Source organism: Rhincodon typus, chromosome 33, assembly GCF_021869965.1.
Source record: "Rhincodon typus isolate 14 chromosome 33, sRhiTyp1.1, whole genome shotgun sequence".
NCBI lineage: Eukaryota > Metazoa > Chordata > Chondrichthyes > Orectolobiformes > Rhincodontidae > Rhincodon > Rhincodon typus.
The window spans coordinates 16,907,846-16,925,743 of record NC_063364.1 but is presented as its reverse complement, the minus strand read 5'-3'; the positions used below and the strand labels follow the sequence as shown (position 1 = coordinate 16,925,743).

The following is a 17,898-nucleotide window of genomic DNA, read 5'->3' as shown; positions in this document are numbered from 1 at the left end:
TACAAATGGCCCAATTTCTGCTCTGCCATTCAATCATGGCTGATAAGTTCCTCAACACCATTCTCCTGCTTTCTCCCTATAACCTTTGATCATCAAGAACCTATATCTCAGTCTTAAACATACTCAATGACCTGGCCTCCACAGGCAGTGAATTCCATAGATTCACCACACTCTGACTGAAGAAGTTTCTCCTCATCTGTTCTAAAAAGGTCTTCTCTTCATTCTAAGAGCGTGCCCTCAGGTCCTTAGTCTCTCCTACCAATGGAGAGATCTTCCCAACTTCCACTCTATCCAGGCCATTCAGTATTCCAAGTTTCAGTTAGACCCCTTTCATCCTTTTAAACTCCAATGAGTAAAACCCATAGTCCTTAAAATGTTCCTCATGTAGTTTTGGAGTGTTATTTGGTTAGACCCTCAGCAAGTGACTCATACCTACCATGTCATTTGGCTTGTCTCCAGCACCTTATTTTTAAAATTTTTTAAAGATCTGTCTGCCTCAATTAATCTAATTAGCAGGTGAAGGGACAACCTATATTCAGCTGCTGACACTACTCGATCATCTGCAGTGACCTAGTAGGCTTGTCAACACTGCATTCACACCATTTGGAGAGATTGTTTGATATCATTGATTATAAATTCAGTGCCTGAGTGCTTCACTTCTGCCCTTAAAGAAGCATGTTGCAATACTGTTTACAGTGAAGGGAGTGAATTTAGAGACACTGGCAAAAAGGTGGTACCAGTGAAGTGGGCTGCATTGTCCTGGACAGAGTTAAGCTTCTTGATATGTGCAGCTCCAGCAACACAAGGCACATTCCATCACATTGTTGGTTTGTAGCTTGCAGATACTGGACAGGCTGTGTAGAAGCAGGAGTTATGCTACCCCTTACTGCGTAGTTGCCACAGTTCAGTTTCTGGTCAAGTAGAAGCTCTGCTTATACAACAATTCTCAGTTTTATAGTTGAACAAAACTTCATAATTAGACAAACTAGTCTAAGATATGACTCAGTCACTCATACCCCACATCCCATCCCCAATAAAAACTAATTCATTCATTTGTATTCCTTCAGCCATTCAAGGTTTTTTTTATCCCCCATCCAAGAACTTCTCCTGCACCCAATATCTTTAACAGCAATTCATGTAGAGATGTGTAGACTTACTGAAAGTTGTCCACACTTCATGTCAAAAATGGAGAATGTAAAGTTTAGAACTTCATCCTTCTAAAAGGAAGTGGTCAAAAGAGGTCACAAGTCCTCACCATTACTTGTAAAAATAAACTTAAGTGTTCTACCTCCAAATGGAGATGCAACTGGCTAGTTGGTCCATTCCTCTTCAAATAAGCCTGAAGAATGAAGATCTGTTCCTACAAAAACTACCCATTGGAGAATCTATGTGGGAAAACAGCTGACTTCTGGTTGATCACTCTGACACCACTATTACTTTAGCTTGAGTCAGCTCTACAGTACACATAACCCAGTCACTCAAAAAGCCTTTTACAGCTCAGCATCACAAGCACAAATTTTAAATATTTCTATCTCTACCACTGTTGGGAGAGGGCAAGTAGAAGATTCCCATCACTGGGTGAAAAACCTCAGTCATTGACCTTCCAAAAGGGGCAGTTCCTTCCTGTCTACACTATGACCCCTCAAATTTTAATTGATCTTACATTATAATATGTATCACCCCTCAGTCTCCTCTGCTCTAAGGAGGACCCTTGCTTGCTTTAAATTGCAAAGAGCATGTTCTCTTAAAAAAAGACCATCAGAACACATTTAGCAAAACAGTGTACAAACGTGTATTTTAAGTTTAACAGTGAATGGCCTTTTACTGCTGTAACTGCTTTACGTGTGCTTCATGTTCACACCTTGGAATTCTACTTATGGAATAGACAACAGCTTCTTTTAAAAGGATTGTGCAACTCACTACTTACACCAACTGGGAAGTCAAATGCAAGAGTATTTGCAAGTGGTAACTATAGTAATTTTATTTACATTTTGTATCAAGTTTGTCAAGCAAACTTAGTTGAAATTTCAACTAACAGAATAATTATGCCCATTGCATTACAATGGAACAAGATCTCAAACCACATCAAGCAATATCACATTACAGTCAAGTATTCAACTTGGATGGAATATCATCCTGTAGAAAGAAAAACATTAGGCAGTAATTGTTAGGATTACAACATTAACAAAATTAAAGTTGGTTACCAGGGGTTTAATGAACTGGTTTTATCATCATTATCTTTATGAATCATTAAAACATTTACAATCCAGACCAAGTTAAAAAAACTAAATTTAAACAGTTAAAGGGTGCTGTACACAAAGATTTACTTGGCCTTGACTGTGCTAGCATGTCCCCACCCTCACCCCTCAACTACTCTACAGTACATTCCTGCATTGGGTTTCTTGGGGTATATTACAGTTAGTTTATCAAGTTGACATTAAAAAGTTTGTCAGGGATTATAATATGTGCAGTTTAGAATTTAAAGTTGGATCTTTATATACACACACAGGAGGGTCTGTTACATTTCCATTGTTACACCGAAATTCTTGCCTTACATCAAAATCTCTTGCATTCAAAAAGTAGTCTGTTTTACTTGCATTGTATATTTAGTGAAAACCTTAACTCTGCAGGAGCCTTGACCAAATATCTTCCCTTTGTCCTGTTACTGTTTGATGCTAGTTAATTTGGGAGGGCAGGAACAATTCAATATGTTGAAGCACACATGACTGAAGTTACTTGATCTCTAAAACCAGGTCTGTGGACACAAGTGAAATAAAAACACATTCCTTAATTTATCCACCCCAGCAGCAAAATTGGGATTAGATCCCTAGCTTTATTAACTCCTGGACTTTAAAAATAAGATGCTCACTTTTACAATGTTCCTTAGACTTATTCTGAAGAACAGAAAAGTACAAAAAGCAAGTCTTGAAGACAAGACAGTCAGCCCCATGAGAATGAGATCAGTGAATTTTGTGGGGAAAAACCTATAGAATCCATTTGCATTGCAACAAGTGGTATAGTTTTAAGATCAGATGGCAAGAAAAATAAACACTTAAAATATAAATATGGAAAAATCTAAAAAGATAGAAAGGTTTACAACTGGCCTCCATGGGAAGTACCAAAAAAAAAAAACACAACAACTTTGGGTCAGCTTCAGGAGGACAGCCAGGACTTCAGTCCCTCCAAACACAGCAGATGTGAAGATCAGAAGCATGCTGAAGTGAAACTCAGTTATTCTATCCCAGTCTGTTGGTTTAAAAAGTTAAAGGTTTTGAATATGGGTATATGCCCTTTGGCACAAGGCCACAGTTAATTGACATACAAGCTGTCCAGAGGCCAGACCAAGCACAACAGCAGCAATTCTTCTACTTAAAAATAAAACCAAAGTGCAATTGTGTCCATATTACTCTTTGGGTGGTTATAGCAAGGAAGAGGCCAATCCTTTGATTAATGCAGACTTCAGTTGAGGAATGGTACTTATTTTCAGCAGTTTAGGACTTGCATATTTGTTCTTTATAGCCTAAGAAAGAACAAAAAGTCATTAAGCTGATGCTAAAGATGCTCAAAAACAAAATCTTGCACTAGATGTTTACTTACTACGTGCTTTGTTAGGCCTTCATTCATTTTCACTACATTCTTTGCCATGTGCTTCATAGTCAAATGCAAGGCATCTTCTGTGTAGCCAGTGTAGTATTTTTGAACTGCTGTCTAAAAGGAGGTGGGGGAGATTTTTAAAAAAAGTCATTTAGATTTTCTTGTTTGAATGCAATGTGTTGCTAGTACAAGCTTGGGACTGTGCCTTCAGGCAAGAGGGGATGCAAGGAAAATAGCAGCCGTACAGAAGACAAAGATCAGGCATTTGCTTGACAAAGCTAAATAAAAAATATATTTAAACAGAAATCAAGTCAATCATACTGCCATGACCATGTACAAATGTAGGTAGTTGCTAAAAAGTGGTTTTGGTGCAGTCCAATTGAGCTATTAAAAAAAAAATCAGCATCCTCTGCAAAAGAGAAATAGGACCTAAAACAAGTAGTTTTACCTACCCATTTACTTTGGTCCAAGACTCTGAAAGACAGGCAAAGTGCAGCTGCTGCAATTTCAGAAGGGGGAATATGCACCATGTTATAGTCTATGACTGTTAGTTCCATGAGATATTTTGCAAGAGTGTATTTCTCAGCATCAACCTGTCAAGAAAAAAATTCACATTAATTAGTACACTAAATGGTGTTTAGAATTTGAGGTAAAGTTTAAAAGAGGTTAGTCAACATAAACCTCAAGCTTTAAATGAGAAAGCAGAGTTAATGTTTTGGGTCTAGTGACTGTTCCTTTTTTCCTGCACAGATGCTGCCAGACCTGCTGAACTTTTCCAGCAACTTTGTTTTTGTTCCTGATTTATAGCATCTGCAGTTCTCAAGCTTTAAATGCCCAGAAAATGGCCTTCCTACAAGTTTAGGAAAATGCCATACTTACATCAGTCTTTGATGCTCGCCTCAGGAAATGCAGTGGAAGTGGGCGGCCCAATTTAAAATCAAGTTCTTTAAGAATAAGTACTTCCATTTGACGGATCTGACTCTTGGTATAAGCATTGTCTGTGATGTAAACAAAGTCTCCTATAGCTGGTGGATACATTTCTTCATATTTAGAAGCCAGCAGCATGGCAGTCACAGCAACCAACTGGAGCTTTTTGCGGGAAACTGGCTGGCTCTGAAAAGGAGGAACAGTTGCAATTTTGTTTGGTAAAGTTGGCAAACAATGGAATAAAACAATTTGCATTAAAGCTCAACATTAAGTGCAATCTACCTTCACAACATGAAGGCAGCCCATCTGGCCCACTTTTTTTTTTTTAAAAAAAAAAAAAGGGTTGTGAAGAGTTTGTGCACAGAGTACATTACCAACTGCCATTCACTTCCCTCCCCTATGCCTTTACACATCTGGCTAGAGATTATCTAATGCCTTCAATGCCTCATGTGAGCTTGCCTCCACTAGTTCCAGTCATAGCATTTAGACCCCAACTCCTCATTTTGGATTTGCTTCTTTTACAAAGCACTTTTTAAAAAATGCTCTTCCTTGATCCTGCAAAGTGGGAACAGTTCCTCCCATCTACTCTGTGGCCTGCCCCAGGATTTGGAGCCTCAGATCTCTCCAGCTTCCCCTCCAGGGAGAACAGTCCCAATTCCTTCAATCAATCCTCAAGAACAGGTTAGAGAAAAATTCACTTATGCACTCTTTCTAGTGCATATGCATCCTTCCTATGCAGGAGTGCCAGAACTGTACACAACACTCCAGCTGAGGTCTAACAAGTGTCTTCTACAGGTTCAGCAGCACCTCCCTGCTCCTAATTTAACCACCTCCCCAAATTAAGGCCCAGGATGCTGCTTTATTAATTGCTCTCTATATGCCTTGCAACCTTCAGGTGATGCATGTACATCTATAGCTAGGTCCTTCTGCTGACCTTTGGCCAGCAGAACACACAGCAATAATATCAAAATGGATCACTTCATGCTCATCTACCCCCAAACATACTTTCTGAAGTCCTACATCCTTAGTTTGCAATTCTCCAAGTTGTCTCATGTGAAAGCTTTTAAATTGTGCCCTGCACATCTACATTAAAATTAGAAAAAAAAAGCAAGGCTCCCAATACAAAAACTCCTGGTAATGTCTACTACAAAACTTCCTCTGGTTTTAAAAAAGTATCCACTGACCAGCTTCCTATTACTCAGCCAGTTTTGTACTGATGTTGCTTCAGTCCCTTTTATTGGCTCATCTGTAACCTGCCTCAGATCAGTATCAAAGGCCATGTACACTACATCCATATCATTAATGTTAACTCTTCACCTCAAACTCCAGCAAATTGCTCAAAACATGTTCCTTTTAGAAATCTATGCTAATCTCCTAATCGACTCCCTTCTTTCCAGAAGGAAAAAAAATTGATGCTAAATAAATCAGAAAGTTTCCCCACTGGTTTGAGATTGCTGGGCTTATCCTTTTACAAGTCTTTAAAAAGAAAGCTGTTTAAAAAAAACTTACAATTTTCCCCACCTTTTGTCCAGGCTTGTGGGGTGCCAAGAGATTATGGCTAGTGCTTCTGCAATCCCTTACTTCAAAGGTCTTGAATGCATCTTATCTGATCCTAGTACCTTGGCAATTTTAAAGTACCACACACCATTTAAAACCTCACTGAGCCCTTCTCAGTCACAGCCTGGGTAGCATTTTCTTTTCGAATGCAGATAAAGTATTCGTTTAGTACATCAGCCATGCCTACTACCTCCATTTGGTGGAAAAACAACCACCTGCCTGGTCCCCCTCATTCACCCAAGGTGAACAATTCAATTGGGACTCAGGTTCTTTTTGCTTTTAATTCTCCCATTCAGGAGATTTTGGGCGGAAAATTCGTGTCATAAGCAACAATCTTCATCTGTCTCATCATCCAGCAAGCGCTGGATTGACTGGTCATACCTTCCTCATCAGGCAATACACCTGATGCTACTTGAACCATTGCTTTTGAAATTAGCCTGTTGTCCAGTTACCATTTCCTCCAGACCAGGTCTGAGATTTAAAGCCCTCCTTCTGGCACACCTTTCCAGGCATGCATTCAATAGTCCTCTATGGAACTGTAATAGTTTAGAGATTACTGCAATGGAGGTCCTTTTGCTACCTAGCTCCCAACATTCCAATTGCAGGGGCCACATTCCCCTTCCTACCCAAGTCTTGGTAGGGATGTGGACCAGAATGTCTAGCAGTTCACCTTCTCCAGGGGGAGGATTGAGAAGCTGCTAACACCATGGAGAAAATACCATCCTGGAGTCACTGACTGCCAGAGACACCTGCCTGTTCCCTGACTAACAAATCGCTACTGTTTCTTCCCTCCCGTTGCCACACCAATGCAGGAAACTACACTGAGGCACTAGCACCCTCAGCTGCTAGAAACACAGACCGTGACGCCAGGATGTCCTGTCATTACCCAGGACATTATGAAGTGATTTGCAGCTGACACCATTTTCCTAGTTGAGCAGGAGCTTACGTTTAAAGGGAAAATACAACAAGCCCCACAAATTTAGAAAATTTTCAACAGTTTAAGGTTACAGATACTGAGACTTTTGCCATTGTCACAAAAATAAACACCAAACTTGCCTGCAGGAAACGATCCATGATAGCTAATGTCATGTAGAGAGTTTCTTGCAGCAGGCGGAATTTTGAGTGAACTTGAATTAGCCAGTCAACTAGAATTGCACGCATACGTTCATTTATTTCTTGCCCTTCAAGGTAATGAGGTCTGATTGCTTGCTCCATCTGTTGGAAAGCAAAAACAAAAAAAAAGAACATCATTGGCCACCAAAATGCTTGGAGTGAAGGTGGCATATTTTAGCTGGATTCTAAACACTTGATGCAGTATGTGCAACAAACTACACCTTCCTTTACCAGAGATGAGAGGCAATGTTTTAAGTTATGCTGAAAATATATCGATCATTATGGTCATGAATCAAGCAGCATTGAATAATAGAATTGACCCTTACTCAGGTGTTCTGCATGAATGCTGTTCTAAATAAACTGCAGTGGCTGCATGCTGAATCAGTTATTCAAGGTTGACCTTTCCACAAGCAAACTTAAAATTGCTGCCTGAACAAGACCCGAATTCCCATCCAAAAGCTGGAATGCCTCCAACCGTGACAAAATTGACAAGTTGTGACAATTGTGAAGAGACAAAAGCATAGGAAATGGATCAGTTAGTTAAGAGTCTGTCCAGTGGATTTAGGAATCCAAAGGAACCTCTGCACTTATTAGTTAAGACAACGCAGTGGATGTTGCATATGTGGACTTAGAAAGCAATTTAATATGGTGCCACATGGAAGTTTGGCTAGGAAATTTGAAGTCTATGGGGGTGGTGATGGATCCTTCCAACATGGATTAGAGGCTGGGTACAGAGATGGGGGTAGATATAGATGGCCATTTCCTAAGGATTGGTGTTTTTCCTGATGTGTATAAACAACTTGGAAATGGGAGAGGTGGGCAAAATTTAAACTTGCAGATGATACCAAGCTTGGGAGAATTGCGAATGCCAAGGATGACAACAGTGGGACATTGAACTATCTGCTAAATGGGCAAACACCTGGGAGATGAACTTCAATGCTGAAAAGTAATGAGGTAATTCATTTTGCTAGAAGAAACACGGAGACCCACAGGCTCAAAGGGTACAACTTTGAGGGGAGTACAGGAGCAGAGGTGATGTGTTCAAAATTATGAACAATTTTTGACAGGGCAGTGAGGGATATTCTGTTTCCAACTAGTTGTTGGAGTAATTTGGGTGGGTGGGAGAAAAGGTGCATCGCAATTTCAAGATCAATGTTCAAGAGAACTAGGAGCGAGATGGGGAGAAAAATTTCTTTATGTCAAGTCATTAGGATTTGCGGTGTGCTGCAAGAAAGAGCATGAAGATGAATGCTACACAAAGAATGGATACATTTCAGAAAGTGAAGAATTTAGATGGCAGAGATAGGGCTGGAGAACAGGACTAGTTGGTAGCACACAATCTATGTCACTTGGAGGTCCACAAAAGGACTCCTTGTACTTTACATTAAAAATTGCTCCTCTCCACGGATGCTGCCAAGTTTCTCCAGCACTCATTTCAGTGAGTCAACATCTGCAATATTTTAGTTTTTCCAAGAGAACAGCTCCTAGAGGATCACAAGCACTGGAAGGTCCTTCAGAACAAACTCAGATTTAGGACCAATATTCTTTTAGATCAAAAGAAACCTCAAAATGAGAAAGTTAAACCAAGAGCAGGTGATTATTTAGAAATATTTAAAACTAGCTTCAGTAGCATAGCCAGATCAGAGTCTAGTCACCTCTAGCTGCCGCAGGTATTTGTAGATGTCTTTTATATACTGGCTACACATCTGAGGATTATCACCATCTTGTGCATCAATGTCTTCCACCTTCAATATGGCACCAGAAAAAGCTTGACAAAGGTCTTCTTCTTTCATTGAGGCATCTTCTGTCATTGAGACATCCATAGGAGTTGGAGACATGGGGGCCTTTTAACAAAAATAAAAACAAAAGGCATGAAGAGGAAGTTTGCTTTTTTCCCCCCCTCCAAACAAAAATAAATAAATAAGCACAGGGATGAAGTTGTAATGCATACTTGTGGAATGGGGTCTTCAGGCATTGGCTTTGTATTCTGAACTGCTTGCTTTAATCCACGAGCGGCTGGCTTCACTGCCTGAGCTACAGGTTTTGGGACTTGTTTTGGCAAAGCTTTTCCTTTTGGCTTGGGCACCACTGGTTTAGAAACCACATTTGTCATTTGTTTTTTCTGCAAATAGACAGCAAAGATATTTAGTGTCTCAACAAATTGAGAGAGAGATAGAGAGAGAGAGAGAGAGAGAGATGATCTTCAGTCTTGAAAGAGCTTTACCTGCTCTGCTCGTGTCATAACACGATTCGCCAAGTCTCCTAAAGCTGGCCTTCGGGCGGCTGCAGTCACCTTTGCTATTGGCTTGACTGGTTCAATATTTTCTAAGTTTCGATGAGCCTAAATAAGTTGAAGGTAGGTTAATATCAACTCAAAAAACAAGTTTGGATGTGCAGCTTTCAGACTAAACAAAACCAGCTCAGTTCCAAGTGCAGACCTTCACACATCTCACTGCAATCAGATTAGTGTGATGGGTAGAAAGGAATATTCAGACTATTCTTAGTTGCCCTGTTTTCACTCAGCCATTGGCTCTCCACACAATCCTTCCGCTGGTTGAGTGGAAAACCACTGCTTCACCCTTGGCCCCAACAGAAATCTGTTATCTTGATTTGATTGTATCAGGGCACATGTGACAGCAAGTGAAAACTAATGCTTTGCATGCTACCCATTCAAATCATAGCTTACACAAGTACATCAGGGTACTACAACAGAATGAAGAGCACAGTGTTACAGCTACTGAGAAAGATCAATTCTAATGTCTATGTAGAAGTTCTCTTGTTACAAGATCTTGGGATTAAGAGTTAAGGCTCCAATATCTTGTTCTGAATGGGTTTAGCCAACTTCTCTGGCTAGGACATCAGATACCTCTTAAATAGGAGGTCATTGCACAAGAATTAGCCTGGCAAGTCAACTATCCACTGTCTCCTCAAACTAACTCTTTGGCAAGTGCTAGTAACTTCAAAAAAAAAAGGAAAAAAAACAATAGAGAATCAGCTACTCTTAATCCAGGCCCATAATCAAGGATGAAACAAAGCAAGGGTAGCCCTACAGGAGAAGAGTGCATGGCTGACCAAGATTAAAAGGAATGACAGACACTTTGACCCTGCATTTTCAAATGCTGTTTAGGGCAATTTGGAGCTGTGCGAGAGCAAAACTTCAATGAGAACTCAAGCAGCGGATTTGGCCAAGACCTGTTAAAAATGGGTACAGATGAAAAGGGCAATTATGTAACAAGAACAAGCATGAATTTTCTAGAGCTATTTGGCAGCAGAGCAATCAAGTTTTTTTTTGCTTTCATAGGTGAGCCAAAATACAGAGAGGGGTTTTGGTCTCAACATTGTGGCCCAAGAACATTTCATATCATTGGGTGATATCTGCAGTCACAGCATCATCTTGCACTCAGGAAAGTGTAGGAGCACTGCTGAGGGCAGGGAAAGTCAGAAGACAAAGGAATAGTTGAGCAAACTGATGGCTGGAAGTTGAAAAGGAAAGGGCTAAGTTTGGGCATTCTCACCCCTGGTCAGGGGGTTGGGGGATGGGGGAATGCGGTGTGAGGTGGAAAGAGAAAGATGCAGAATAGAAAAAGAAAGTTGAAATTGGTAAGAAATACAAAGTGGCCAGTGACAGATTGGAGATACTACCCCTCACCAACTGTGGGTGATGTAAGTGAGACCAACAGAAAGAAAGAGAAACTTCTCAACAAGTCTTGTGGCTAGTGAGTGTAGGAAACACAGGCAGCCCGGAGACATTAAAGACGAGTCAAGGCAGAGGCTGAAGGGAAGGGAGAAAACAAGGCAACACGAAAAAAAAAAAGAGATTAGTCGGTGTTAATAGGGAGATTCAAGATTTTTGTTGGACGGTACAGCAAGACTAGCTTGGTCGACGATCGGTGGAGGCGTTCCACACACACACACATACACAAAATAACCTCAACCATTCGGAGCAAAACTGCAGGCGCCCAGTGGTCTTTAGCTCAGCAACCATTTTGGTTTTGACAGAGATGGTGCATGACATTTTCCTACTCAAGATTTGTATGACGTTATCACAAGATGTCGGATAAAATATAACCAAATGTTTCAACTCAGCATTGCTCTTTCTAATAAAGAACACTCAGACCCTAGAAGCACAGCACAACTGAAGTTAGTGGGAGCTGAACCAAGATCGGAATCAACTCAAATTATTTGGGATTTAAAAAGAAAACGAAAAACACGTTAGATTTAAATCAGAAAAATAAAGTTGCTGGAAAGCTCAGGGAGTCTCTCTTCACAAGTGTTGCGAGACCTGCTGTGCTTTTCCAGCAATATGTTTTGACTATTATTTGGGTAAAAGAGTTGGAAAGTACAGACAGAGACAGAGAGCCCAACACGTTTGGTATTTTAAAACGACCCTTGAGGGAAGTACAAGCATCCTGAAAATCAAGTCAATGCGAATTCAACCGGAACCTTAAGAAAGTTCGCCGAAGATTGGCCCAATTCAAGCAAATTGGCTTGCTAACGCTACAATAAGTATCTCCCACGTAGGAGGAAGAAAATAGAGATATTGAAATACTCGGGAAACAAAAAAAAAAAACCGTTAAAATATTCAGGGCTGGGAAACTATACCATGTGCTGCTTCCTCCCGAAGCGAGAGGGAAATTGAACTTACAACATTGCGGCGAGTGAGAGCCATCGCCGTCAGCACTGGAGACCTTGCTGAGCTTCAGGGGACAGAGAGAAGGGGAAGCTCCGAGGAGAAAGCTCTGGTTGGTTGGTTGGTCGGTCGGTCGGTCGGTCGGTCGGTCACGAGCCCTACACAGAGTCCCTCTGCAGCGGGAGGCTTGCGGTCGGTCGAGCAGTCAGCGGTACCGGAGAATCAACGCTGCACTAGTTCCGGGATTTCTCAAAAAGATACACTTCACTCCCCGCGAATCTTTCAAATACGGTTTCTTCCCCTCTGATTGGCCAGAACCGGACAGGGTGCGCACCTCTTATTGGCTATCCGCCGCGCTTCTGGAATGCGTTTCTATGGAGATGCCTCGTTTGGAATCAGAACCTTTAAATTATTTCCATAAAAGTCACTCAATGTCATAAAAAGCGTTCGTCAGGATATTTCGGGGGCCGCTGCCGGAATGAAGCTATGGGCACAGATCTGCTTCACTTCTGGAGCTATTTTTCAGTGAACCCCAGCCCTCATTCCTACTGCATGTTACAACATTTGCAGCTGCTCATTTTGACAATGTGTGGTCTCCATCCTCACCCCCAAATCTAATGTTCTGAAGGAAGGAGTTGCATTTGTATAGTGTCTTTCACAACTTCGGGGCGCTTCAAAGCACTTTGCTACCATATAAGTACTTTTAAAGCACAGTCTCTCTTGTTCTGAATGATTTTTGAGCTTCATGTATCCTACACTCCTCCACTATAAGTGGAGACGATTCTATCACACTCCTGATCTGAGTGTTGAAGGTGGCGGACAGGCTTTGGGCAGACAGGAGGTGAATTACTTCCTGCAGAATTCCCACGCGTTCACCTCCTCTGGTAGACACAAGTTTGGATGTCTGGCCCAGTTCAGCTTATGGTCAACGGTAAATTGCAGGATGTTGAAAATAGGGATGATTCACTCACAGTAATGTCACTGAATGTCAAGGGGCATTTGATTCTCTCTTCATGAAAATAGTCATTGCCTGGCACTTGTGTGGCATGAATGTTGCCACTTATTGGCCCAAGCCTGAACCTTATCCAGGTCTTATTGCATTTGAACACGGACTGCTTCAGTATCTGAGGTCTACTGAATAGAATGCTAAACATTGCACAATTATCGGTGAACATTCCCACTGCTGACTTCATGAAGGCGGGAAGGTCACTAATGAAGCAGCTTTACACGGTTGGGCCTAGGATTTTAATCTGAGGAACTGGGGCTTTTGTGCTGCAGAGTTAGTGTCTGTATCTCTGGACCCAGAGAACTGGGATTGTCCCATCTGCCCCAAAGTTGCACAATAGCATCTTTGAATGGGGTGATTAGAAAATATCCACCCTGAGGAACTCCTATAATGATATATTTGGACTGAACTGATTGACCTCCAATAATAACAACCAACTTCCAACTGCAAGAACTGCAGATGCTGGAGTCAGGTCCTGGCAAAGAGGGTAAACCCAAAATGTCAACTTTCCTGTTCCTCTGATGCTGCCTGACCTGCTTTGTTTCTCCAACTTCCTTGGTGCTAGGTATGTCTGCAACCAGCAGAGTATTCCCTTGTTACATATTGCCTCAGTTTTGATGGGATTTGTTGATGCCATAATCATCAAAGGCTGCCTTGATGTCAAGGGCAGTCTCTTTCCTTTCTCCATTTTGAGTTGAGTTCTTGGTTTATGTTTGGACCAAGGCTATCATGAGGCTTGGAGCTGAGTGGTCATGGCAGAACCCAAACTGGGCATCAGTGAGAGCTAATTGCTGAGTGTTACTTGATAGTACTGTAAACAACCCTTTTATCTCTTTGATGATTGAGACTAGACTGATTGGACAGTAATTCTTTAGGTTGGATTTATTCTTTTTGTGGATGGGACATAACAGCTAATTTTGCACATTGTGGGTAAATGAGAGTGTAAGTATACTGGAACCACTTAGTTAGGGGTGTAAATAGTTCTGGAACACCTCCAACTCTGCAGAGCTCCCAGTGATGGCCTTGATTTTTGTGCTCAGGTTCCAGTAGTGGGAATTAAATTCACCACCTCACAGATTTGCCATCCAACTTAAACCCATAGATTATGCAGTTCTGCAAACATACTGAAAGTTGAAAGGCAAAATTGCTGGAAATCTAAACCTAATGCAAAAGAATGCTGGAAACACTGAGTAGGATAGGCAGCATCCTCGGAAAGAGAAAAGCAATGACCAATGCTCCTAATCCAGAATTCTGTCAGAGGGTCATCTATCTGGGGAATTTGCATTACCTCTGTTTTTCTCAACATGGATAATGGCCTGCTGAGTGTTTTCAGTATTTTCTGCTGATGTTGTGTGTTCTCTCATGTCCCTATTAGCAGTAATGATGAAGAATCAGTCCTATCTAATTTAGGTAGCTTTGTCAGAGCTTCAGTCTTGTGTTGCAGCTAGGTAATGTAGATAAAGTGTGGTAAATCATATGCTACCTTTATTATTCAATTCTATATTATCCCTGAGCTACTTTTATTGATTCAACCACCTCTTCTAGTTTGCTTTTATCTGTGACTTTGATCAGAACAATTAATTTGTGCTATTAACCCAATGTCTACCTGTTTCAATGAATCCACTCCCAAAGAGCAGTGTGGCCTCCCATTGCCCAACAAAGCTTCCACAACTATTATCAACTTAAATACACAGGCCATTTATCTAATGGCAGATGTTATATGAAAAACATTCACTGCACTCCAAAAACAATTCACTGTTGGATGTTTTAAGAAAGGTACAGCAAAAATACAATTATTATAAACACATCATTTCTTTTGAAACAATGCCATGGCATGACAGAGATTGCTTAATCCTAATCATTTTACAGACCTTCCGTTTTCCGTAGGAGAAAAGATGAAGAGATTGAGACAAACAGGAGAGACAGGTACATAAATCAGTCTAACCGGCTGTTCATGTCATTATCTCATCCTTTTATACACTTTTTGACATAAGTACAGGGTCATTTGATTATCTCTTTGAGGCTTATTGTTTAAGGAAGTGGTTCCACTGGCTCAGAGTCCAGGCAATGTCAAAACAATCCCTTTGCAAATTAGTTTCTCATCAGCTAGCTCTGTTTTAAAACAACTGTGCATACTCAGACAAAAGCAAAAGTGTGTAACCAATTCCTTTACACTTGCATCTTTGCCAGAACAGTCTGAGGGCTTTATACTTCCCAAACACTCTCACCTCTTCCCCTCTGCTGGATACCTGCCAATTTTCCACATTGTGGTAGATAACAGTGTTGTAAGCATACTGGAATTGCTTAGCCAGGGATCTGGATAGTTCTGGACCACAATGTGCGAAGTTCCCAGTCATTCTTGTTTTGTTCTACTTGGGCCTTTTCCAGTACACTGGTGGCCGTATCTGTGTTGTTTCCAGATCTTAGAATCCCTACTGTGTGAAGCAGGCCATTCAGCCCATTGAATCCACACCGATCCTTCAAAGAACATTCCACCCTATTCCTGTAACCCTGCATTTTTCATGGCCAATCCACCTAGCCTGCACATCTTTGTACAGAGGGAGGAAACCAGAGCACCCAGAGGAAACCCATGCAGACACGGGGAGAGCATGCAAACTCCACACAGACCATCACCCAAAACTGGATTGAAACACGGGTCCCTGGCACTGTGAGGCAGCAGTGCTAACTGAGCCACAATGCTGCCCCTGAATTTGCTCCAAACTAAAAAGATTTGGTCACTTTACTTCAAATTTCCAATTTTTATGTGTTTGACCTTCAATACTGAGTTCACTGCTCATAAAGCATGGGAGAATCAACTAAAGGTTAGGCACCTGCTTGGCAGAACCTCAAGCTTTCATCTGCCTGTTCTTAATTCTCCACCTTGCTTCTTGTGCTGATCTTTCTGTCCTCAGTCTCATGGTGTTCCGATAAAGCTCAAGCTCGAGAAACTGCACCGCATTGGTGATAAAGCATTTTACAGTCTTGTGGACTCAGCATTGAGTGCAATGATTTCAGACTGTAAATTCTGCCTCTGTCTTCATAGGATTTTGATTTACTGTCTTATGGGCAGCAATTCTGCCATTCACACCTCTTCTGGACATATCTTTTGTTTCTTTACTTATCCCATAACTACTTCCGTTGGCCTTGCACTACTAACCCTTTTATTATTTATCCTCTTCTGCCTTCCTCCCCAGTATAGATCTTCCCCTTTGTTCTTTTTCTAATCTTTTTCCCTTCCACTTGCTTAATATCTAGACTGCATCTATGACAAAAGAATTGCTCGGTGGAGAGGTGCAGTCTGTGAGAGCGAAATGGTGAGAGCATTGCACCTGACAAAGAGGCAAAAATGATCGTCTTGCACATTGCAATTCATTCCAAGCAGTAAACTAGTAACTTCAGAAACAAGCTTCTGAAGAAGGGTCCAGACCCGAAACGTCAGCTTTCCTGCTCCTCTGATGCTGCTTGGCCTGCTGTGTTCATCCAGCTGTACACCTTGTCATCTCAAACAAGTAAATAGATGTTTTAATGTAAGAGATCATTAAACGATTTGTAAGATCTGACAATACGCAGCAACAAAACTTCTTTGCAATGGATGTTTCTAATGACTGCAAAGTAGCCTGGATTCTACACAGCAATGATGATGTCTGATAATTAATTCATCTTTTAATTTAAACCAGGGATGTACCTACCAAAGAAACGCATGGACTGATTATAATTCTGGTCCTTTTTGTTTGCTGTCATGATGTCACAAGTGTAATTACAAATATACAGATTGGTCATAGGAGTAAGTTTTGTATTAAGAACATAGAATTATAATAGCTTTTACAGTGTAAGTGTAGCCAATCCTGATGAAAGGTCATTGACATGAAACATTAACACTTCTTTCCAATGACTTTGTCTGACCTGCTGAGTATTTCCAGGGCTCTGTTGTTTTTTTATGTATACGCACACAAACTTGTACTTTATAGCTTTTAGCAGTCCTGGACTAGATTTCTGCATGCTGCTCAATGCCAAGGGCACGGGTAGGAGCTGAGCAGATCAATGAGTACAAAATGATTTTGCCAGTCTGTGAAGACAGATTAAACAAACCAGCCACCAATAATTGCTTTTGACAGTACTCTAGAACTTTGCACTTGTTGTCTCTAGGGACTGTGTTGCTGCTACACCTCAGAGTCATATACATGTATATGGCCAGCCCCTACAACAGTGCCACCTGATTTATATTGACTGTTTGGCAGTAAAGTCAAAAGCAACATTGAGCTAATTGAAGACACAGACTGACCAGACAGCAGATGGAGTGGACAGAATCTTAAGGACTTAGTATTGTTTTTGAGCTAATTATGCAATGTATTAAGATAACTGCAGTGATTCGATCCTCAAAAGGAACATGCATTAGAATACAGATTACAACAACAATCTGTATTCCCCTCTACTATCCAGCCTCCTGCTGAAATGTTGAAATGATGAATTGACCCAGCTGATGTTGATACAAAATAGAGCCAGGAACTGTTAAAATAACACTCAGTGGTTAGCGCAATGAACTGATGGTGTTATTTTGCCATGGCAAAAGTGGATTGTCTTTCAGTAAATTTCCCAGTTATTTTCTCCCTGCCCAGAATGTCCAATGGCTCAGCTGGATAAGGCTATTAGCAACTGAGTTGCATAGATCAGGACATTCCCAAATTTGATTCCCCACCATGCTGAAGTGGCTGACTGCTCAGCTGTCAGGATGCTACAATTCCATGCTCCTGGAATAGGGAGGGAGAAATCAGTCAGAATCTGTGCTTCTTATTCTCACCTGCAATTCCATTTTATCATTACAACTGGCACTCGTATAGCACCTTTGAAAGAGTGAAATATCAAGGAGTTGGGCATATGAATATCATGAGGACAGCACATTGCCTGTATCACAAAGAGCTAATTTTTATTGTTTGAAAATTGGATTCTAAGTAGTCTGTGAGGTGGTGGTGCCTGTGGCATTGTCACAGGACTATTTCTTCTTTTGTGCTAATTCAGTGCAGCCATGCTCTACCTTAGAACAGCTGAGCGATTGAATTATAGCATAACCATA

The 17,898-nt window shown here is 41.1% G+C and overlaps 1 protein-coding gene across 2 annotated transcripts; it reads right to left on the bottom strand.

Moving 5' to 3' along the window:
• Positions 1-1,965: 1,965 nt before the first annotated feature.
• ccnb2 (cyclin B2) lies at positions 1,966-11,946 on the bottom strand. Of its 2 annotated transcripts, none has more exons than XM_020514505.2 (9): positions 11,837-11,946; positions 9,416-9,532; positions 9,143-9,313; positions 8,847-9,035; positions 7,135-7,293; positions 4,474-4,707; positions 4,047-4,187; positions 3,598-3,708; positions 1,966-3,520 (listed from the first exon to the last, which is right to left on the bottom strand). In XM_020514505.2, exons 1-9 carry the CDS (start codon positions 11,858-11,860, stop codon positions 3,419-3,421), a joined length of 1,248 nt encoding a protein of 415 aa, XP_020370094.1. In that variant the 5' UTR covers positions 11,861-11,946; the 3' UTR covers positions 1,966-3,418. The 2 variants fall into 2 exon arrangements, 1 of the variants encoding a protein (XP_020370094.1); XR_002258499.2 differs by having other exon boundaries at positions 3,402-3,520; positions 3,598-3,704.
• Between the last annotated feature and the right edge of the window lie 5,952 nt (positions 11,947-17,898).

What these genes read in the sequence shown, in the direction of transcription:
- ccnb2 (XM_020514505.2), bottom strand. Translation starts at nt 11,860, where the DNA reads ATGGCTCTCACTCGCCGCAATGTT. An exon ending in GGCGAGCATCAAAGACTGAT is followed by an intron (nt 4,188 to 4,473) that starts GTAAGTATGGCA and finishes TTTTCTTGACAG; the next exon opens with GTTGATGCTGAGAAATACAC. An exon ending in AAGGCCTAACAAAGCACGTA is followed by an intron (nt 3,521 to 3,597) that starts GTAAGTAAACAT and finishes GTTCTTTCTTAG; the next exon opens with GCTATAAAGAACAAATATGC.